Source organism: Pleurodeles waltl, chromosome 8 (assembly GCF_031143425.1).
Source record: "Pleurodeles waltl isolate 20211129_DDA chromosome 8, aPleWal1.hap1.20221129, whole genome shotgun sequence".
Lineage (NCBI taxonomy): Eukaryota > Metazoa > Chordata > Amphibia > Caudata > Salamandridae > Pleurodeles > Pleurodeles waltl.
The window spans coordinates 208,909,381-208,934,412 of NC_090447.1; the positions used below are offsets into that span (position 1 = coordinate 208,909,381).

At 40.5% G+C, this 25,032-nt stretch overlaps 1 protein-coding gene across 1 annotated transcript in view; it reads left to right on the forward strand.

Moving 5' to 3' along the window:
* ADAMTS5 (ADAM metallopeptidase with thrombospondin type 1 motif 5) overlaps positions 1-25,032 on the forward strand; it is a 96,108-nt gene that overhangs the window by 25,057 nt on the left and 46,019 nt on the right. Inside the window, exon 3 of the mRNA XM_069204079.1 lies at positions 15,423-15,590. Coding sequence (XP_069060180.1) covers positions 15,423-15,590 — 168 coding nt within the window. The remainder of the gene's footprint in view (positions 1-15,422; positions 15,591-25,032) is intronic.

A 25,032-nucleotide genomic window follows, 5' to 3' on the forward strand; every position in this document is an offset into this window, starting at 1 on the left:
TAGTGCAGGTGGGGAAGATCTCCTGTAACATCATCTGATATGAGATTGACTGCTTCTGTCTGAAAAATGACAGTGCAGAAACCTTGCATTGAAGTTCTAGTGTAAAATCTATGCTTGCTTCCTTGAAATTTACATTACAAAACAAGAGTGGTGCAAGTTGGTTATCCTGAATCTTTTTGATGCAAAGACTTTTTAGTCCTTCATAGCTACATGCTTAGTGCAAGTTCAAAAGTGGACTAAATTACACATTAGTACTGCATGTGTAATTAAGAGAATCACGAATCTATCTAGTAGGACTGACAGATATCTCAATTAATATTCGTTTCGATGTTATTTACCCCAAAATGCACATTCCTAAACTATGTACATCTATTTTCAGAAATCTTGCTTGGCAAAAATAATAGAACACCAAACCTATTAAGAATACTTAATTTGTTCAGGAAACCGCAATACCGTGGAACAAAATAAGTAATATTAGATAGGTACAAATTGTTTACCAATAAATCTATTGGTTTAGTGGAAACTAATCTCTGTTGTTACCCCAACTTTTCAAACCACTCAGTGTCTGAGAACATTAGGAGAGTTTCATCCCATCCTAACCATCTTAAGCGAACCGCACCTCCTGTTCTTGGCAACGTATCTGGTATTTTTGATAAACTCTTTCTCAGACATCATGGATTAGTCTTGTGCTTTGGCAATTGTTAGAGTTGTATAGATTGTCAGCCTAGTCCTCATTCGACAGGTAAACTATGTGCAAAGATATGCATTGATTATATTTTAAGTGTACATTTATAGGATTAATTTTGACAAATTTGAGAAAAGCATTCAAAATCTGCTCATGTGAAACTAACATTCAGAGATTCATTCTGGTTTGTATTTAAATTACATTTAAATTACACGTCCTGGGGTTTCTCCGAAGCTGACGTAAGTCATCACGTCATCATGTAGCAACAACAGGAGAGGAATGATACTAAGGATAGGAGCTCAGGTGTGGATGTGAATAACATGAAAGCTGACTTAAAACAGCTTGAAGAGACCCTGAAATATATCAGGCAACCAACACAATGAAATATGTGTGGCACAAACTGGCCAGTCCAGCCCGGGCTTCAATCAATAGCCATTCGAACTGCTCCCCAAGGGCACCTCTTAATCGTAAACGGCCATCAGCGTGCCTATAAAAATGTAATCCAAAGTACTGGACAATGAAATCCAAAGGTTGGACATAAACATTAAACAGGATTAATGGCAATTCTGAGCCCTAAGGAACGACCTAGCGAAAGCATGAAAATAGTATGCATCAGTAGAAAGATAGATGGTCTAATGCTGAACAGAATTTACACAAACATCCAAACAAGATTGTTTCTGTATTCAACAGCTGCCAATAAGCCAAGGAACCTACAAAACGGAATACAAAACACCACCCTTGATTACCACCCTGATGTACTCTAATACAGAAAGCATCATTTTCGATTGATAATTAATAACTGATATCAATAGTACCTGTAATTGAAAGGTTACTTCACAAAGCCACAATCTCTTAAGACAGTGGAGCATAGTAAAGACATCGGGCATGTTTTAGTACTCTCTTTAGAAAGCAGTGCTGCACCACCAGTATGAAAGTGAAAAGGCAGTGACATAAGAATATCAATACCCACTCTAATAGCCTCTGCTACTCTGGCTGAGGACTCAAACGGGGTTCCACAATAGCTGATACCTCAAAGTCATCCATCAAATCAGATCAAGAGACTTTTGCAAGTGTTTCGATATAATTTACATTCATTAGCATAATCCCATATTTCTTAGTGATTGGTTCCCCACACTTCTCTTAAAAGCTTTGGGATTCAATAGCATGTGCTAGGAAGGTGTGCGAGGCCAGAGCTAGAACGATGCTCAAACTATACTTTTCATGATGCAATGCACTTACAAACTTAAGATGAGGGAAAGCCTGCATAAATACTGGAATCCAAAAGTGTTTCTCAGCTGTATCTAAGAACAACTAAGGATAAAGATGCAGTATTGGTCTAAATGCTAAAATGTGCAACCATCTTACATGGCATACATGCTGCATGGCCACACACTGGCCAGACCTAATAAGCCAGAAAGAGTGGTTTTGTACAGGATTGCTGCTAATGGAACTATAGTTTCATAAACAGAGTGGGGTTTTGCCACCAAGGGAGATATAAAAAACAAAAGGCATAAAATAAAGACTGGCATAGGAACTATATGGAAATGTTAAGTAACCTAGTAAAACAGATGATAAAATGAATGTGGGTATCATAGGCCATAAGAAAAAAGGCATGGAGAAAGATGATTAATTGAAAAACTATACAAATCTCACTTTCTGAGTCATACAGTGTCTTTCAGTGGATAGCATAGAGATTCCTAGGGATAGAGAAATGTTCCTATCATAACAGGGCTAGATTAAACTATGACTACAGGCTCAGACTTGGAGCAGCAGTTGATCAGAATTAGAGCAGCAGTTTTCAATTAATATTCGTGTGTGTGTGCATATGTCATTATACGTATACCGTACAACTGCAAATACAGATTGTTGCCAAAATAAGGGTCCCTAAAGTAGTCAGCAATGTCACTTAATTATTAATTTGAGCTGTTTTGTAAAAGAAGCTCACTTTATCTAAAAATATCAGCATGTCATTTCCACTGCACAGCAAGTTATTGGGGCCTGATTACGACCTTGGTGGGTGGGATGCTCCGTCACAAACGTGACGGACATCCCACCCACCGTTTTCAACATTCTATAGGATATAATGGAACTTGCAATACGGCGGAAAGGATATCTGCCACATTTGTGAAAGAGTATCCCATCCGCCAAGGTCGTAATCAGGACCATTGTCTCTAGCAGTAGTATCGGTTGCCCATTTTTTCAATTTCTAAAATTGCACTGTGACCCCCAAATACCGCAAATTCCTAATTCTGACCATTCTATATTAGCAATATTTGTTCTCTAATTAGAACATACCTCTAATATGTATGCTTGCTATATTCATACAATACACTAATCATGTCCCTAACAATCAGCTTTTCATTTATGAAAATGCTAATTTTGCACTCAAATTATGATGTTTTATTTTTGAGAAAATACTTATAATCTAGTTGTTGCTGTCATGTCCCCAGGTATCCGTAACATTTGTCAGTTGATGCCACCTTGTTCTAAGGTATCCCTATATGCCACTCAATGTCATAATGGAACTTGATATGACCTATTAAATAGCAGTCAATCTCATGATTCCCAGATTCACCTCATATTGCAAACAATGCCAAGTGGCCTTTTTCCCCAAGGCCACTCAACACAAATTAGTGTGGAGTTATGACTAGTGGTCAGATTCACATAAGCATTTATGAGTATGGGAAGTAGTGCCACAGAAGTACTCTTTTATGTACATGTATTAGAGTAGAAAGGACACAATAATTTCTATTTGTGCTAACTGTATATGAATAATCCAATGTTATTCTATTCTATTTCAATTTTAGATGCTTTGGGGGCCTATCCACAAAGACGTATAGTACAACAGGAATATTACTTAACATACTCTAAAACGCCTTTTTGTCTAAGTCCCTCAAAAAGTATACATACCCATGTATACTTACCATCACCTTATCATGGTAATTGATACCTTAGCAGGATGATATTTACAACTCAACATTGTGCTAGAATGCTGCAGCAGGGATCAAGTAGAGGCTGAATTACAGTCGCTGCTCTGTCCTGACTATGTTCTAAACCCCTTTGTTAGATTCAGCCTCTGAAGGAGGGAAGGCAGCCTCCTCCATGGCCAGACACAGACAGTTGGCACACTTAGGCCCTGATTACAACTTTGGAGGAGGGTGTTAATTCGTCCCAAATGTGACGAATATACCACCCGCCGTATTACGAGTCCATTATATCCTATGGAACTCGTAATACGGTGGGCAGGATATCCGTCACATTTGGGACAGATTAACACATTCCTCCAAAGTTGTAATTAAGAGCTTGGTGGACTGGATAGCCTGTCCGCCAAACTCCTGATAGGGTGGCTGCCACCATAGTGGCAACCACCCCTCCAGACCTATTTGGTGTTTCCCACTAGGTTGACGGGCCAAAACCTAGGTTTCTGCCTGTCAGCCTAGGGGGAAACAGCTGGCAGCATTGTCTCCGGCTCGAAATCGAGCTGGCGTCAAAGCTGTCACCTGCAGGGTGCACCAGCACCCTCACAATGTTCACTGCATTGCGATGGTGCTGGGCAGGGGGACCCCTTTACTGCCCATGCCAAGTGCATGGGCAGTGCAGGGGCCCCCCTTTGGCCCCTTGCACCTGTTCTCCACCAGCCTTTTCATGGCGGTTCAACCGCTATGAAAAGGCAGGCAGAGAACAAAGTAGTAATCTGCAGGGCAGCACTGCATGTAGTGCTACCCTAGCGAATTATGACCTCGTCCCGCCGTCAACCCATCGGGGTCTTAATGTGGCGGTCGGATGGCCACAACAGCGGCGGTCTTGACTCTCACCTTGAGGCTGGTGGTCTTAATGAGGCCCTTAGTTTGAGTGATACTTCTGTTTAGTCCTTTCCACTCCACCTACATGCAGACCATACCTGTGGATAGAGCTTCCTGCTCAGATTGCCTCCATTCACAGCCATGCACTGGGCACAAAAGCCAGTATCTGAGATCATGCTGTCAGCTTACTTAGCTAGCGGCAAGCATGAAGCCTTGTGGGTCTCTACTCCATGCATCTTAACCAGCCAGTTACCACTGAACATGTACTTTTATACCTCCAACACAGAACTGTGTTTCTCTTGATTGTAATACTTTTCTATTTGTATCTTGATGGTCCTAGTCTACATAAGCCTTTTTTATTATTTGATAAATTGTTGTCTCTCTTCTGCACTCATCTTTTAAACTTGACCGTGTTTGTAAAATATGTTCATGCCCCTTATAATTGTGTTGTGCTTCTTAACTACCTTAAAGAGACAAAATAAGGAAAAATTCAACACTTCAAAAATGTTCTCTTTAGAGAAGGTTAATTCTATTGTATTGTGTGCACTACTAATAAGCCAGGAATCCTGTGCACTTCAAAGGGGAACCTTTAGAAGCTTCTCCCACTTCAAAGGAGGCACCTGATATACATATTTGACATCAGACACCAACTCATCAGTACACATCTGGACCTGAAAGAAGTGCCACTCTGCTAGACCGCTACCCTGCTGCTGCTACCTTGCTGGACTGCTGCCTTTCTGGAAAGCTGCCCTGCTCATCTGCTACTGGATACAGAGGGATGGAACCTGCACTTAAACTCAGGGCTCCATGAGTGACTCCAAGTGCTAGTCTGCTGGCCTCCTGTTCCGAGCCACAGGGACATAACAGGCTCCCAACCTCCTGAACCAGAACCCAGATCCACCTGGAGTAAGCCTCTGACTCCCATGTGGTGCCTATCAGGTCCTAGACCCTTAGTGTAGCCTCAGTGCAGCTGAATTGGAGGACTCTTTGTGATGGCCAAGAAGCCTGTTAGCACTAGTCTGCCAACGCAAAGTTGACTCTTCACGCTACAGCGTCGACCACTCACAGGGAGCATCATCATGAAGCCCTGGTTCAGCTGTCTGCAATGAACAAGAGGATCTTTGTGCTACAGCGATGACTTCCTGCAATGCCTAGCCTGCACTTCGCACTACAACAGTGACTGTCCACGGTGCTTCCCTGCTCCTTAAGCCCACTTTCACCAAAAACTTGACTATTTGCACTGGACCGGGAAGGTAACTTTTCAGCAGGACTTACCGGGACCCTGTATCCAATCCACATCCATCGTGGTCAGCCTGAACTTGTTACTGTTTCCTGGTTTCACACAACCAGATTTATGTGAGTGGTGCTCTGGGCTTTTTGGTGCTATTTACTTACATATTTTTAAATTGATATTTCCTGTTCTACTGATTCTATTTTTGTAATTTTCATCTTGATTTATTTATTGAATTCTGCTCTTTTTGCCTAAATTGGTGTGGAACCTTTCTTTTGTTGTGTTTTCACTTTACTACTATTTGAAGTGCTCCATAAATACTTTACACATTGCCTGTAAGTTAAGCCTGATTGCTCTGCGCCAAGCTACCAGAGGGTTGAGCACAGGTTAATTTGATGTTTGCTTGTGCCTCACCCTGACAAGAATTGCCCAAGTAGCGCCGTCAACCAGTAACCCAGTATCTCACACTCATTCACTCCTTAAGGGCAGGGGTGATCTTGTAGGGAGCAGTTACCCATAGAATCAGCAACATGCAGGTTTTCCTTCAGTTTAGGATTTTTTTTTTTTTAGAAACAGATTGTATTCACTTGGCATGGCATGATATGCTGCATTTTTCTAATACAAGGATTAACTTCTTCATAATATTTACAGTATTTGATATTTCTATTCTCTTTGAAATATTGGTATTGTTTTCTTCTAATCATTGCAGAGAGATTGCAAAGATTCAGGCAATTAAAAGACAGTTGAACTTTAGGGGCCTTCAGGCTTCTCTTAACTAAATTATGCAACATTCTCATCATTCTCATTAAAAATGTATTGTTTTTTCCAAGTAATGAAGGAACGGTTTCGTTATTGTGTCAGTTAGCAAAAGGGAGGGTAATTATGATTTATGGTCAGGCTCTGATCTATAAATAACAATTAGAAGCACATTATATTCCCTCCTATTCATTTTTCTTTCAGACTCCATATGTAAGTTGCTTTTCTTTCCGTGTTATTTCTGGTGTGTTCTTAAAAGGGCCATCTAAGCATATCATTGCTTGTACACTGACAGAGCACAGAAGACTGGTTTGCAGATGTTAAGCATGCAAATTGGCAATTTGCATTTGTGACACCTTTACAAACAAGCAGAAAAAAAGTAAAAGTTCCCTTAATGTGTTTTTCTAAAATGCATTCCAAACATCTGTTCCTAAAACCGCAGGATTCTGGATCCAACATTAGCACATACCTTTCGAGAGCAAAGGGAAGTGCTAAGCACAAAATCCCTGGGGTGGGTGAGACATGGGACAGAGGGGGTTGGGCCTGCCCTCTCAAAATATAAACGCGACCTGCACGAAGATCGCTCACTAATGCTATTCCATTTTTTTTTTTTACAGAAAATTCTTTGCCAGCTCGTGAATCTTTTTATTAAACTGTTAGACAGAAAGCGTTCCACCTGCTGCACACGTGTGTTTAAAAATAACTGGGTTTATGGAGCGAGGCCAATTTGTAACTGATCCTGTGGGCTGAAAAGGTACAATGTCAACAAAACAACTTGATTTAGAATAATTTAACTCACTCTTAAAGGTGTCTACGTTTCCTTTTCTCTAATTCCCATTTCTGCCTGGTGTAACTGGAAGCCAAGTGCTTCCTCCACGGCAGCTGGGAAAATGATTATGAAGCAAAAGTGGGGTGATCTGAAATCAAAGCGAAATGTTCAGCCAAAAAGGCTTAGGAAGCGTCCCAGACACAACAAGAAACGTTGCTTTAGCTGATGCTGTGGTTTGGGGGTTTTCTGTACTTTTGCTGATCTCAGTGCAACTGTGCCACCCTGGACGGTAGAATAAACAATATCTTATTTTCAGAAGCAGTAACACATCCTGTGACCTTTCAGGTGCAGGATGTCAGGCAAACCGGAGTTGAAGGTCAAGGCCGCTGAGAGTCAGCTGGGAGCGAAAAGCCACAACTTGGCACTTTTTGCTCTGATTATCCCCTCGAGCAGGATGTCGAGTACAGCTGCGTTTGGAGCCTCTATCCTCTAACATTTCAAGTAACGGGGGCTGACACGTTGTTGCCATGCGACTCTTGCATCATCACTATGCTTCTGGGAGCGTTCTTGTGTTTGTGGCTTCCTTCAGGCTGCAGTGGGGTGGGATTCTTTTGCAGGCCTTCTGTTTCAACGAGCACGAAAAGAGGACCAACCCCGGAGTGCTGTGGGATCTTTCCAACAGTGACTCTGCACCCCAGAAGGGGACTGCTGTTAAATGGAATTCACAAAGAAACCCTTTTCTTGCCACTTCTTCATTTCGAAGCCGGAAACAGTAAACACTGTTGAATGTGACAGGATCCTGTTTGCCTTCTGTTAATTAGTCTTTTCCTACATTCATAATGTCGTTCATGTCTCTGCAAATCCAGGAAAATTAGAATAAATGTTCTTTGCCAAATACATCAATTTTCAGTTCTGGAGTACCTGCCATTTTTTAGACAAAAAATAATAGAGAGGACGTTTGAGTCACCCCTCCTTTAGTCATTGTTTTTTAGAAGCGTCATTCCCATTTTGAATCACCCCATAGGACAGCGTATATAGGGCCAGATTTACAAGGCCTTCCGCCCCTTCGCACCACATTTGTGGCAACATTTTGCCACAAATGTGATGCTAACTGGCCACTACCATAGCGCCGTGTTTACAAGGTGGTGCAAACTAGGTTTACGCCATCTTGTAAACACTTTGCGCCACATCATGCATAATATATGCATGATGTATGCAAAGGGGGGCGGGCGTTCCCTTGTTAGAGGGTCACTAAAAATGGTGCAATGGAATCTACAAGATTCCATTGCACCATTTCTAGCGTAATTTTTAACGCCTGCTTTAAGCTCCTATTGATTTCAAAGGGCCTTTTAACACTATACTGGATTAGCGTAATTCTTTTATGCTATTCCAGTATAGTGTCATAGAAATGACGCTATTCCCCCTAACATGCACCATGGTGCGCCATATTGTAAATACAGAGCTACCATGGTGGGGTTAGGAGACGTAATGGGGACACAAGAAAAGTAGTGAATCACTAGCGATGCGCCACTTTCTTGTGAATATGGCCCTCAGTGCCTATTCTCAAAAGCATTTAGGTGTACTTAAAGTAGCACTCTTATAGTATTCTTTTATGTACTCTTAAATGCCTTTGTGAATTGGCCTCAAAGAATCTAAAACTGTAAATGAGCTGCAATACTCACAGAATTTTCAAATAAATTATTACAAATAGAAAGGGCTGTGCCTTTTTTGTACTTTTACTACTAAAGAACTGCCTTACGAAGGCATGTAAGAGTATGCAACAAAGTATTACTTTAGTACCTTTTCCAATAATCATAAATGCCTTTGTGAATCGATCACATAGAGAGGGGCAGTGGGTAAAGCTCCTTCAGCCACTAGATTTTTGGAACTGTTATTTGCACTTTGAATCATCCCACAGGACGGGACGCAGCCTCTACCACGATGGCTGAACCACACGCTGCAGTTACAGCACGGCTGTTACATGGAATGCATCTTTACCATGCATTCCTTTAACACGCATGTTGTTACAACGACATGCCTTAGGGAAAGCAGCATTGGAATTTAAAGTCGAACACTTTTTCCAATGTTGTGCAGACTGGAGCTGTAATAATAAATTATGCCGCTCCAAAATGTAGCACTTTCCCCTAAGACATGTCATTGTAATGATATGCATGGTAAAGGAATGCGTGGTAAAGACGCATTTGTTGTAAAGACTGCAGAGTAATGGAATGCGTGTAAAAAGCTTGTGTTGTACGACATAAAACCCACAGGACAGGCATTTTGGTGTTTAAAGTGTCATCCATTATGAGTGATGGCCTTTTGCCTCTTTATATGTTTAGTGTACATGTTGAGGGGTGAATATTGTAAGGTGGAGTCCATCTACAGCCACCACCAAGGCGCACCACACACTGCATGCTTTTTTTGTGAGAATGTACCTTTCAGCAGGAGTAAATAGATTTTCACAGGGTGTCAGTGGTCAGAGGTTTTTGCACATACATGCAGAAACACTGCTGTGTATGTGGGTCTTCGTATTTCATTTTCCAAGCATGTCCTCCTTGCTGAGTCCTCTGGTTGTTTGCTGCTTGTCCCACCATACTAGGAGTTTGCCTTAGTTCAAGGCAATGCCAACCATCTGTAATCTTCAGGGTGTCATTCTGAAATTATATAGCAATAGCAGGATGGCCAAAAAGTTGAAATGCACATATGAAACCTGCAAAGTAAATGAAGTATAGTCTCACTATCATTTTTCTCAGTTTTTCTGCTGTGCACGCCGAATTACTTTTTATGTGACAATCTTAAGGACTGTGTGTTGTTCTAACTTAGTTAAAATGTTTAGCCTCCTTCAAACAACAGTCCTATAACAAATTGCTTTCTAGCAGAAGAAACAATTTGACCTCTGTTGCCATAATCAATTACCTTCCTAGCTTAGCCAATTGCGTATCCCTCCTTGCTAAATGAAAGTGTGTCAAAGATGAGTTATGGCGTTATTCCACGGTGACAATGTAATCAGACACTGCCTCCTCAGATTGTAATCTGTGCTCATTCAGTCTTTACCACAGTTCAGCTTGGCAGAATACTGGAAGTACAGAAAGTGTTAGCAGGGTTATATAAGCTATCATGGTGTAAAATAACATAGACACATGATATTTGAGGTTCTCGAGCAGCTCTGAAACATGATCGATGATGCCTTGGACAGTTTAAAAATCACAAAATCATATGCTATGGCACCGTATTAAAAATCATATTCTATGGCAGTGTACATTACAAAACTGTAAGATTTGGGCTATCCTTGTGCATGTTTTCTCCACATTAAAGTTGGTCAAGCAATGGCGTTTATGGCCAGAGTTCTTTTGAAGTGGGACTAAAATACGATGAAAACAGCAGGTTAGTACATTCATATGTAACAAGAAACGCCACTAGATCAGAAAAAAATAGATTTTTGTATGAATTACAAAGTTTTAACTGCAAGTGTCTGATTTATTCATCATGATAAAACATTTTAATATGATTGACAAGAGCAGGGGGATAGTTGCCATTGGTGCAGAAGGGGCAGTCCCACCGTGCTCAGGGAACTGAGGGACCCTGATTAATGCTATTTTTTACTACCCCAACAGAGGTAAAAGAGAGAGCAGCCAGTGAATTAACGCTGTAACTGATATCTTCCTGAGTCTGACAAAATGAGTACTGTAAAATTTGGTAACTGCTACTTTTTATATTTCTTACAGTAGAAATGTGGTATGAAGAGCTATTTAAAATTCACATTATAAATATGTAGTCTTTTCACAAATGATTATCAAGGCTAATACTGATTTTTGCAAGTGTCACAAAAAGGTCATGAAAAGTTTGCCAGCATCATTTACAAGTGCAAGTCACACCACTTCACAGGTCACAACTATTACTAGAAGAGTGCTGGCATTGTGCAGTTGGCTCCCAGATATCTGCCGGTCTGCACTTTGCATTCAGAACATGCTCTTTTTTATATTAGAACATTGGAATGCTGGGGGCTCCATTGAAAACAATGGAGTGCTGCAGGCTTTTACTGGCCGGTAAAAGCCCGCAGCGCCAACATTCCAATGTTCGCTTTGTTCACAGCAACAGCTGTGAACAAAGCCTCACGGAGCCCGAGGGGATTTTAATCCCCTCGGGCTCCGTGAACATTTTTTTTTTTTAATAGAACATTCTGCCCTGAGTGGCAGAATGTTCTAATAGCCTTAGAACCCGCCGTAGCGGGCTCTACCGGCTATTAAAGTCCCTCTCCCTTGTTAAATGCCCTCGCCTTTGGCTCGGGCATTTAACGCGGGGAGCGGGCCTTTAACATAGCCTTAGAACCCGCCGTAGCGGGCTCTACCGGCTATTAAAGGCCCGCTCCCCGCGTTAGATGCCCGAGCCGAAGGCGAGGGCATTTAACAAGGGAGAGGGACTTTAATAGCCGGTAGAGCCCGCTACGGCGGGTTCTAAGGCTATTAGAACATTCTGCCACACAGGGCAGAATGTTCTATTAAAAAAAAAATGTTCACGGAGCCCGAGGGGATTCAAATCCCCTCGGGCTCCGTGAGGCTTTGTTCACAGCTGTTGCTGTGAACAAAGCGAACATTGGAATGTTGGCGCTGCGGGCTTTTACCGGCCTGTAAAAGCCCGCAGCACTCCATTGTTTTCAATAGAGCCCCCAGCATTCCAATGTTCTAATAGCCGGTAGAGCCCGCTACGGCGGGTTCTAAGGCTATAATATCCCCGGTTTCTTGTGACAACCAGAGGTGGTCTTTCCTTTACTATGTTAGCTGCCAAGGCCTGGAACAAGCTCCCTTTAGCACTACGTCGCCTATAAAAAGCCTGTGTAGATCACAACTGAAGACTTCGCTTTTTGACCGGGATTAATACTTCTGTTCTAGCCCTAGTATTCATGTTAGCAGCTGTGCGCTCTATAAATACAATCACTGACTGATTGATTGAGTGATAACATTTTTAGATTCAGTTTTACTTGGTAACTTGGAAAAGTCAGTAGGTATAATGTTTTAAGACACAGCTGACAAACCTCTCCATCCTTTGTTGAAAGGTCCAACTGCCCACTAGTTTCTGCTCTGAAAACATGAGCAACATTTTGAAGTCTAAATTGACTTTTGATGTCAGGTGTGCAGGAACCACTGCACACAAACATTCAAGCAACCGAATTTAGAAAGTAAGATAATGGACAATGCATTGGAGGTGTATTATGATTTCAATCTTAACCATACCATAACTGGCTATGGTAAGAATATCATTTCAAACAAAGTTGGTTAAGATTTTTTAATATCTAAATATTTATATATATATATATATATATATATATATATATATATTTTACAAAACTTGCATTAAGAAAAATTATGGTTAAACATAAAATGTCAAAAAAATTGAAATTGTATAGTATTTGTCGAGTTTGATGTTTAAGCATACCATTTCTTTTAAGGCAGTGTTTGTTATGTTGAATATATATACAGTATATGTATATGTATATATATATATATATATATATATATATATATATATATATATATATATATACACACACACACATACTTAGAAAACCAAAGGTTACAAGGATGCTATAGTTAGGCTCACATTTTAAACATACAAGATCATCGAAATACACCTGTTAGAGTTATCTCAAGTATATATAACTTGTGCCCTAAGGTAACTATACCTCGCACACCCGCCATGCACAGTTTTTTCGTCAAAACTTTTACTGTAATATTACATTGATATTATCAATGATGTTATTAAAGGTGTCATGGGTGCCATAATTTGTGGGTTACTTAGCAGTGCATGGTGAGGGCGCAAGTTATAGTTACCTTAGGGTGCGAGTTATAGTTACTTGAGATAACTCTAACTATAGCAGATTCATTTCTGTGTTTTTTTATGTTTAAAATGTGATTATAATTATAATTATAATATCCCTGTAACCTTAGTTTTTTTTTTTTAAGTGAATTTCTATGCTTCTTAAAATTCTATTTCCTAACTATAATGTTCTTGTAACCTTTGGCTTTTTCAGTGAATTTCTTTTTTTTTAATGGATAGTAATTTTCATTACTATCTGTTAATACAAGCGCAGCCACACATGGCCGGCCGCAGGACCTGACCTGTGGCCAGCCCTGCAGCCATCCCTCCTAACCACCCAACCCTCAGAGAGAGAGAGAGACAGAGAGAGAGAAAGTGAGACATTGAGAGACACAGTGTGATTTAGTCTTTGATGAATGATGTATTTAGAATAAGATATTTCTGGACAACAATAGTTGAAAAGAAACTAAAGCAAGAAATGACCACAGACTCACCTAGACTAGAACCCTTAACCTTAAAGGTGTGCACGCCTGGGACCTTAGTCACTAGGCCAGAGGTGACTCCTTAATGTGCTGTGTCTAGACACACCTGTGACAGTCAACCCACAGATTTTGAGGGTAAAAATACTTCAATGTTCCATCACCTGGAATGTCTAACAGTGAAAACACTACAAAATAAAGAGACACACTGCCAAGGGATACTAGAATGTTCTGTGGATTGAGTGACAGCAGAAGACTTTGACCATTAGGCCAAAAGTGACTCTGTTCTGCTCTGCCTCCAAACGTAACTATAACATTCATACCAAATTCCTTGCTAGACTTAGGACCTGATTACGATTTCGGCAGAGGGAATTTCTATGTCCCAAATGTGGGTGATATCCTGCCCGCCGAATTATGAGTCTATCATATCCTATGGAACTCATAATACCGTTGGCAGGATATCTGTCACATTTGGGACAGAGTAATCCCCTCCGCCGAAGTCGTAATCAGGCCCTTAGTTTTTTAAATCATTGTATGGAAAGACCATTACAATAGCAATCTCTCTCTCTCTCTCTCTCTCTCTCTCTCTCTCTCTCTCTCTCTTTCTCTCTTTCTCTCTCTCTCTCTCGCTCTTCAATCAGTTTATGGGATGGAAGAGTGAGAGAGAGTGACAGAACCGCAGGTGGGAGCCTCAAGGCCCCTGTGGTCCTAGCTGGCTCCCTGCATCCTGCAGGAGCCGCCATTGCTACCAGAAGCAGGGAGCTGCTTTAAATAGCAGTTCCCTGCTTGTGGGAGCAATATTTTAATGTGTTACTCTGCACGCATATTTGAGTGCAAGGAAACACATGAAAACTTCACTTTCTGCCAGTGAGAGCTGTTTGACAACTCTCACTTGCAGAAAGTGAAGTGTTCTGTCTAATAACTCAAGGCTGCTTAGAAAAGTTACTATCAACTACATAGACATTTTCTTTTGTTGGAAACTTTTTCTACTTAATCAAAAAGTTGTGTTGAGCATAATGAATACACGTGAACTGTAACTTGCTCACAGAGCTACTCTTGAATACAAACATTTATAACATGTGCAATATACCTCTGCACAGCTATGTACAAAATTACGTCGAATTTATATGGTAGTTACTCGCCACTGTGTAAACTGTAAAATTAACTTGCATACTCATTGGATGATGTCATCAGTGATGTCATTTGAAATGTCATCAGTAATGTCATAAATGATGTCATAGAGCATGTCAGAAGTGATGTCATATGTGAGGTCAAAAGCAGTGCATGGTGTGGGTGAAAGTTATTGTTAGTGCTGCTAACTATAACTAGTGAATTTCTGTGTTTTTTAAAGTTCAAAACGCAAACATTGTCACTGAGAAATTCACCTGACTATAATCTTCCTTTAACCTTTGTTTCTTTTGGTAAATACATATATGTATATATATATATATATATATATATATATATATATATATACACACACACACACACACATATATATATGTATGATGCCCAACTTTGATTGGAAGTCCACGTACATTAAAGTAAAGTTGCGTTAAAGGTGGGTAAAGGAGTAGCAACATATTGCCTGTAATGAAAAGCAGTGGAAAGCATGATAAAGAGTAGGAGACTAAAAAAAAAACACCATTCATCTTTCCCCTAGATTTCAGTTGGTTCATAGTCAATAATATTTGGGATAATCAAAAGTATTGCAAAACATATACATCAACAGCCAGTAACCAGAGCCTATGCCTTTCGTACAGTCCATATGAAGAAACAACATATGTAGAATAAAGCTGAATGAAATCAAATAGCTGCAGCCAAATTAAAAGTAATTGTACATTATCTGACATTTATGATTTTTATCTTCATTTTACTTTCCTAGGGCACCTGCTTGGCCTTTCCCATGATGACTCTGACTTTTGTAAAGAAAACTTTGGCCCCATGAAAGATAAGCGTTTGATGTCTTCAGTGCTTACCAGCATCGATGCATCTAAGCCCTGGTCCAAATGCACGACGACGACAATTACCGAATTCATGGATGATGGCCATGGTATGCATGATTATTTTTCTTTCTGTAGAAGTGAATCATAAGTCATATAATGCATTTATTGATGAGCATATCATCCACACTCAGGCCCGTATTTATACTTTTTTTAGCGCCGCATTTGCGCCGCTATTTGACGCAAAACGGCGCAAACCTACAAAATACAATGGCATTTTGCAAGTTTGCGCCGTTTTTGCGTCAAAAAACGACGCAAATGCGGCGCAAAAATAGTATAAATACCGGCCTCAGTATTAGTTCATATTTCAGCTCAGGGCACTTTAACAGAAGTTATAAAACGAACAATTATCTCAAAAACAATTTGATTATATAGGTCAGGGATGTCCAGGATTGGTTCAAGAGAGCCAAATCTATGCCATGTTTTCAGGATACCACAAAGGACACATTTACGCATATCATATCTAAATATATATAATTTACATAGTCATTGATTATGCAGCACACTACTCATGGATTTAACACTCAGAATCCATCTTTGGCTACCCTGAGATACATACAATAGAGATATCTGCTGCTTGCTTCCTGAAAAGAACCTCATTCATAAATCACCACAATCTCTGCAGGAAGTCTTTCTAAAAAAAACAAAAAACATTCACATGATTTTCTGCCTTTGTGTTAAATATTCCCACCAGTTTATATGCTGTGATTCGCTTATTTTAGGGAAAATTTAAAAGGTGAAATTTGAGTTCTGTTTAAGAATTCTCACCAATTGTGAGCATTTTTGAAAGACTTCATTCAAAATGGCATAACACTGTATTCAATTCTGAAATTTATAAAGGTATAACCTACCAGGGGAAATTTGAGAACTAGGTATCTCCTCTTCACTGGCCCTAATGGAGTCACCTTTCAAGCATTTTACAAAAGATGTTGGAGCCAAAACAGATGACTGATACCCACATCAACTATACTGGTCAGTGGAGGGTTAAAGCATGGAATTGCTTTTGCAAATCTCACTAGTGGGAAACCTCAGAAACCATACTTAAGAATACCTCCATGGCAGGATGAGCAAGCTGGTGCAGGAAACTGTTACTTGTGAATTTCCCTGTCTGCTCACACTGGGTCAGATGTATCAAAGAGTTGTACCCATTCTGTGTCTATGGGAAAATGCGTTGGTACATATGGCCCACTGACTCGTAATTCAAAATAGGAAAGGTTCATACGAAAAAAAGTATAAATATAGTACTGCTAAACCAGTTTATTCGGAGGACTGACTTCATTTCAAGTAGAATTTTCTTTCTTACAATCTTGGTATTTAAAACTTAGGGCCAGATGTATCAAAAAAGCCTTTTGTGAAATTTAAGAAATCGCTATTTTTGAGACGCAAAATGCTATGTATCATATTTGCGATTCAGTAATAGTGATTTCTTAAAAATCGCAAATGCTATTACCGAATCGCAAATTGCGATACAGCCCCCATTCGCACCTATGGGCCTGTTGGCCCATATTTGTGAATTTTTTGCATTTCCCCAATTTCCGAATTCCTAACTGGAATTCTCAATTTTGGAAATGCAAACTCCAGGGTGCTGGGGGCCTAAGGCCCCCTCTGCTGCACCCCAAAACAATTTTGGAAGACATGTAAGGTGCACACATGCCAAAAGGGCATGTGTATGTTAAATGTCAATTTTAAAAATGCATTTTTAATGCATTTTTAAAATTTGCACATTGTTACCATCAAATTCAACTTGGTGGTAATAGCGATTCCTTAATGCCCAATTCGCATTAAGGAATTGCTTCATACATGTGCTTAAGAAATCGCAAATAAGGATTCCTTATTTGCGATTTCTTATTTAGAGAATCGCAAATTGCGATTCTCTAAATGGGTTTGCAATTATAAGGAATCGCTATTTTAGCGATTCCTTTAAATTGCGTCCAGAATGCCTTTCATACATTCTGAAAGGCCTTTTTGCATTCGCAAACGGGCATTTGCACCGTTTGCGAATGCAAAAAGGCTTGATACATCTGGCCCTTAGTCATGAACCTCCCTAACCTCTATACATTTGCATCTGCCCAGTGAAATCACTTTACCATACTGATTCTGATTCACAGAGTTTTGTCTGTGAATAGGTGTATCTTATTCCCCTAGATCCAAGAGTATATTATACCTACCTCTGTGGGAAGTCTCATCTACTCCCAGAAAGAACTTTGTGAACTAGGGTCCTTATTTTGCATTACTATACACACAAGAAAAGTATCCAAACCTATTAGCACAAAAAGTGGTAGCGTTTTACTTTAAGGTCTATTGTTTTGATTGTCAGTATCAATACAATATTCACTCCTGGGGTAGATTTAATTTCCATTCAGAGACCTACCGGGTCCTACGAGATCAGGACCTACAAGACCTACCAGGGATCGTGGTCCTGTTTTGCAAATTATAATGGAAGCTAAATGCATGTAATCATTAATTCATTTTATATGATAAAACACATGATGAAAAATAAACAACGTGATGATGTGACAGAATAAGAAAGACGGATTCACATTTGTGACGTATTAAAAGAACCGAAATCCACTTCATTGTCAGTTCGAAGCAGATCTTAAATGAAGGTAACACATCTTGGTCGGTTTCCTGAAATAGATTACCTGTTCCATTGTCAGGGCAGGCGGGAAAGGATGCAGACATTTATTTACTTTGTGAAGTCCCAGTGGCATGGATGTTATTATGTCTATCAACCAGTCGATCATTATAAACGTCTCGAGCATGAGATGACTCTCTTCTACTTTGACGTATTCTTTAATCAGTATAGAAGCCCTCAGTGACTTTCAAAGCAAGGATGAATGCACATTGTGCCTACTTGCTGTTGAGCTTAAACTCCACTGTACATCCATTCACTTGATATTTATGCAATTTCCATTTAGACTAAAAGTCTGTTTAAGTTAAGTGAACATGCACTTTTGTTGTGGGTTAGCTAAATGCACTAGTATTTTGAGTCAGATACCCACGTCACTTTACATTCTAATAATCAAACTACATTGAATGTGTCCTTGCTATCTTCAGGTCATTGTTAACTCTTGCTGTGTGAGAAAAAATGCAGTAAAATGTGGCTGTGTGTAAGCAAAGCATGAAGTTAAAAATATGAATCGACTTGCTCTATTGGGTGGGAAATCTTCAGAGGTGAGATGTACCGGGGATCAGGCAATGTATAAAGTCACCATCACACCTTGCTGCAGTAGCAGATCAGTTTGGAAATTAAATATATAGACAAATCAATAGGATGACAGAAATAAAACCTTACTATCGCTGCCTTTAACATTCACAAGTACTGCGTTCCTCAAAGGAATGCAGGCAACGGGTGTACTGCAAAATTCCTGGGCTATTGCTATTACATTTCCAAGGTTTGTTCTTGTGCATTCCCGAAGAATGGGTAGGTTGGTTGCGCTCTTGACATTGTCTAAGACTTACATAGTTGGGGTAATTGCTGTCCAAAGGACCTAAGTTTCAGTTTATGCCCTTATGGATTTGCATAAAGATGTGCCTGTGCCTGGCATAATCTCTGGCTTTTAGACAACACGTAGGAGCTTTCTAGTTTCTGGAAGTATTAAATCACTAGTGTCATGGTTTTAGGCAGATTCTGTGTGTTATTGTTTCCCCAAGTTACAGAACACCCGTTTCTGAACTCCTCCAACTTCTGGTTATACTCTCTGAGTTGAAAACTGTGTGGTATCGTGCTCTTATGGCTAATCTATTGGCTCTGCGGTATAGTTAAGGGTTTATATATACATATTTATAACACTCTTAGAAAGGAAAGGGACATTACATTTACCTTCATTGCACTAAGATCTTCTGAAACAGACTCTGTAAAGTACTGATCAAGACACAGTTCAGTGAAGTATAGTGTAAGGAACCTTACTAAACTAGAAAATATATGCTAGCTTTAGGAGGTCCGTGGGGTTTTTGCACCAGAGAAAGCATTTTATCTTTGAGGCTCATTGTGTTCATGGTGTATGCTGGACAGACACCAATAGTGCTCGTGATCTGAGGTTTATAAGTGAGACTTAAGAATATACTCTCCGTCCATACATATTGGTGTGAGTAGCCCCTGTAAGACTGGTTGTTCTTGGTTGTGGGCAGATTTTGGGTAATACCTAGGGGACACACTTTACACACGTTCACAAAAACAAACTTAAAATGCAAACTAGCAAAGAGTGGAAAGCATTTTGGTCTGTTCCAATTCACTCCTATAAATATAATGTGCTAGCTGTTACTTTGCACCACTTTTCAGAGCCCACTGTGCCTCCTCAGGGGTGCATGGCATATATTTAAGTGCTCATTTTCTTCAGGCAACATAGAAGAAAAAATATTAGCATCTGTATTCATTTTCGTGTGTTCGTGTTTAAATTCACTGCACTTACATTTAATTTATTTGTGTCATGAATGTGGGGATTATTTTGGTTAGGTCTACTTTATTATTTACTCATTAATAGGAGACACAGTCATGCTGTCACCCTGACACATTTTATGGCGCCCAAATGGCAACAGATGGCACACACATTTCCATAAGTGGGATGAGCACTGGAAATGTCTGGCTGCATCAGAAGAGTCCATGGGATAGATGTGATCATGATGTTTGAAATAAGTCACTGGGAGTTTTGTGCACATATCCTTCGTTCTTGACTCTGTTTAGTCAGTGGTCTTCTGTTAAAACATTCAAAACAGCAGTGCAGCTTCCTATAATATAAACATCACAACTCTACATCAGAAAAACCCTATTATTATACATGGAAACAAATAACTCTAAAAAGTGTAAAAAGAAGTTAAGCTGCCAAGGAGATCTAACTCTAAACTGCAGAAGGTGTACAATCAAGCTGTACTGAAGTGTTTGGAGACATTTCATGACATTTAGTAAAACTGAGATAGTGTTCTGCTGAGTACAGGGCAATGGCTTCAGAGTTTCAGAGGTGAGACTGAAAAATGTCAAGCCATATCCTGCAACATCCAGAGTGTACCTGCTTCTACTATTTCAGGCAAAATGTAGGCGATTGCATATCACACTGTAGTATATGGTAGAGACTTACGGAGCAGGACCAAAACACATTTTCCAGAGATGAGTTTTACGGCTAGGTATAGTGGGGGCCCAGGTGTAGTGGGGCCATTATGGCACACCTCAATTTGTTGATATTCTGGTGATAGCGTTAGGCATACAAATATTACTGACAACCTTATACACCCAGTCACATCTAAGTTGGGCCATTTCCACTTCTAATAGGCAAGCCTCGTGGAGCAGAGTGATGTCAAAGTGTTTGGCATTCCAGTAAGTGAGGATCTTCTTTCACTTCACAAAGTGAGCTAACTTATAAACATTCAGGGAGAAGACAGTCAGTGTCCCCGTCCAGGTTGATGTGGAGACAGTCTTGTGAATTGTGAGTCATGGTATTGGGGTACATCTCATCCCGGATCTTTGGGTACTTGGGTTTCAGTACAAGAGGGCATCTGAAGTTGATAGGATGATAGGATAGCCTTAGCAGTGAATGAAAGGGGCCTGGAAAGTGATGAAGGGGGAGCAGTGGTAGGAGTTGGAGTGAGCTCAGGGGGTGATCCCTACCAACATTTGGTGATCTACACTACACTTACTGTAGCCTATGGGTGTTTCCCCATTACTACAACTGGCTGGGTCAGGGCCATGAAGCTCAAGAGAAGGAGTCTTGAGGGAAGGGAATTTGGCACCTACCCAATCCCTAATGTCCAGTCAGATGGATATGTAGGGACCAAGGCAAGGGAGGCAGAGAAGTGTGGTCATGCAAAGGTTGCAGAAGCTTATGAATAATGCAGTGATGTCTAGTCACATATGTAGTTAGTGCAAAGAAAGAGACAGGGAGAAGTGAGATTCCCTCCTATTACTAACTATTGTATCTATGAGTCTAGCAAGTATAAAATATACAAGCAGATACATGCAGATATATAGAGCCCTATGAACAGAGAACATGCAAACACAATTCAAACTTTGAACAGAAAACACAGTAGTTCCGAACTAGGGCTCTACGGTATGTTGATTATTGCTAAGCTATGTACAGACATTCTTAAGTCAAAGATCAGGCAAAGCTCCATCTGTATACTTTGTGTTGCATCCCATTCCAAAGCAGCAGTTGTGGAAGCTTGGTACCTTGCCGAACCAGCAGCTTTGGTCAGAGCAAGTGGCATAGTTTAGTTAACGTTTTGAAGTTCAGAACTGACCTATCTTAGTGGAGGTGATAGTCCTCCTAATTCTTGGGTTTCTGTATTTGCTTTGTACCTGCTGTGGCATTGGCAGTGGGTACTTCCATATGGGGGAAGAATCTAGAAATCTCTTTGAGTCCTCAGGATCATCAACTGCTGTCGACTGTGATAATTATTGTAGCAGGATCCAGCAGGCCATATTTAATATCACAGAATTCTAAATATGGATATAGCACCAGAAAGCATTTTCTCCTTACATAAGTATAAAGCGAGTAGTCTGCCAAGACTTTCGTTGTGAAGCCTTTGAGACGGAAATGGCTGCTGTTTTCCTTGCCGCTTTCAGTACTGCATTTCCATCGTCATGCATATGAGATCAAAAGATTACAGGGTGGAGCACACTGGCCCTGTTTGGGCCCTTTGGATCACCAGAAGTTCATAAAAGTTGGTGCCCAGATGCCAGGGAATGATTGATGTCATGTAGGTCACCATTTCCTCTTGTTCTACTTTCTCAGGGATGCTATAAAATCATACCTTATGCCTGGAGCATTTTTTCAAGTCTGTCAACTTGCGTCACAGGAACCAAATCTCCTGGCCTCAGTCTGGTGCAGAGATTAATTTATTTTCCGCTTCCACCAGTCTTCCTATGCCTGATGCGTGAACCCTGTTGAGTTCTTTATTATTCCATTTTATTTCATCCAGCCTTACATTTCGGTGACTTTGGGCTCCACTTTCTCTATGCAAGAGCTGATGTTTGAGAGCTCCTTCATTTCAGTGTCCAATGTAACTTCCAGGGCTTTGGACATAGTTGCGTGTGGTCAGGGTTTCTCACCTTTGTAACCTTGGAGAACCCCAGCTGCCTCGCTAGTCTAAGCATAGACAATATTATCAAAATATTCCAGTGCCTTTGTGCGACTATACCATGTCTTCACGCAGTGAGTAAGGTGATGTATATATAGAATTCACTGTTTGCCACTGTACTCCCCTGAAGCTGCGGTCCAAATGAAAAGCTCCACTGAGAAGCTGCATAGTCAGTACCACTTGACTAATTTGGGGGTCACAGGATGGGATAGGAGGACCAGAGAGGCTGGGAGCAATGTGGGTGGGTATCTGTGCTACACCGCACGGGCACGTGCAGCAGGTAACTGTTTCGTCGTCAATTAATGTCAGTGCTGCCATTCATTGTAGGCCAGAACCCCGAGTGAAATGGCTCAGCCCAGATACTCTTTCACCCTCAGTCAAGGACGGACCTTCTTGACTAGCCCAGACTTAGTGGCGTAACAAAGGCCCCCGCAGCCCCCACGGTGCGGGGGGTAGGGGGGCTCCGAGCTCAAAGGGGCCTTCATCAGCACAGTACACTGTCCTTGGGTGGCAGGCCCCTGACTGAGTCCAGGGGAGAGGGGTGCCCTCAATGTATTTTGCAAGGGGACCATCACAGGTTCTCTTTACGCAACTACCCAGACTCTGCCGTCCAACTTTCACTTTGGAAAACCGCGTTTTGTGTTCTGGCAGTCTAGAATTAAGTGATTTAAAACAGTTAATTCAGCAACTGGTAGATTGCCTTATCAATTAGTGATTACATGTATCACAATGTTGGCAAAGGCAATGAGGCGCATTTGGATCAAAACAAAGTGCAATGAAGCACTGAACCCTATAATGATTAATCAGGACAAGCAGACACATCAATTAACTTGTGAGCTACGGTGTTAAACTTTCTTAAAGTGTTGAACTCTAAGGTCACTTGCATGCACACATGTAGTCACACCTATGTAAAAGGTAAATAGCAACAGCAAAGTTCCAGTTTCGTGAGTGGTGAGTCTTTTAAATAAATTGAACAATGATAAAGCTCATAAGCCAGTTAATCCACTTTAGTATCAGTGATGACAGACTGCTTTTATAGACTTGTAGAGGGTTGAGGGAAAACCTCTAGATAAAGGTTTTTGTCCCTTTTTTGCACCCTGGCCTAACTTTAGTTCTGATAGCTAGGAAAGACCACGCCCACACTATTTATTCTCCGAAAGCACACTGGCATTCACTCTAGCACGAATAGTTCTTCCATCACAATGAGAGCAGTGCACAAAGGCCTTTATATATCACGTAAAACAATCACTCCTCCCTCTGTCCACTGTTCCATGAACGAAATGCATTTTGATCTTTAAATACCATAGTCCATTTACTTCTTACAATAAAAACAGCCTTTATGTTACACATTGTAATTCTGTGTTTGATGTTAGCCAGTCACCTGTGTCTGTATTTTAGAACTATGTGTTTCTTCCTTTGCAAGATCACAGCACTTAATAGCCCAGATTTTTAACAGTTTAGTAACTGCAATTTTTATGTCTGTCACTAGGTAGACCCATAAAAAGGTATATGTGCTTTCAGTGAGCCTTCTTTATCCACTGGTCTGTAAACTGTGTCATCCATTTTGCTTCCTCCCACCATAAAATACATCATGAAGGAATGGACCAGTTTCCTTCAGCTATTGTTTCCCCTCACTGTTAGTGACAGGATTTTCCTGGTGCACAATGTGTATATATTCCACAAGTGTTGTACCCCTCAGTGCCATGGACTGGGGGCCACTGGGTAATTTTTTTAAAGAAAGATTATTTTTCCCCTTTCGAGGTTTCTTTATACATTTTTTATTTTGTGATGGCCTAGCTGTTAACCAGAAAATGTGTGTGCACTCAAACAGCATTCATCTTTAAGCGGGCTTTAATACTATTCCAAGAGGACATCCCATGCATGCCTATGCATACATACAATCAACCCACAAGATACTTGAGAAGTCCATTTCAATAATCTCTTCTCAACCAGGACCACAGTACCTGGTAGAAATTATATATCTTTTTTTCAAGACAAATGCACTGGTCCTGTTCAGGTTAAATAGATTAAGATTAACTAGGGGGCATACCCAAATAAATTCCATTATTGAGAGTACCCCTCCTAATAGTTAAAAAAAGAAAGCCTGGTCTACAGATCCAATGCCATGAATCATCTGACCATTTAGAATCCTTAGAATTCCCACATGTTTCGACCTGTACTCAAGCCCAAAGGGTCAAAGATCTTCATCAGGGTAACAGAACTCACTAGTATGATAACCATTCATGCCACACAGGAAAATCATTTTAGTTTCTACCAGTCCATCCTATAATAGGGCAAAACCTAGGGGAATACAACAAAAAAACATACCAATCACTATTGCTGTTGGTCCAACCCTAAACCATTACACGATCAGTAAATGGGGAGTGAGGGAAAGACCATGATGCTGTAAATCCCAAAATC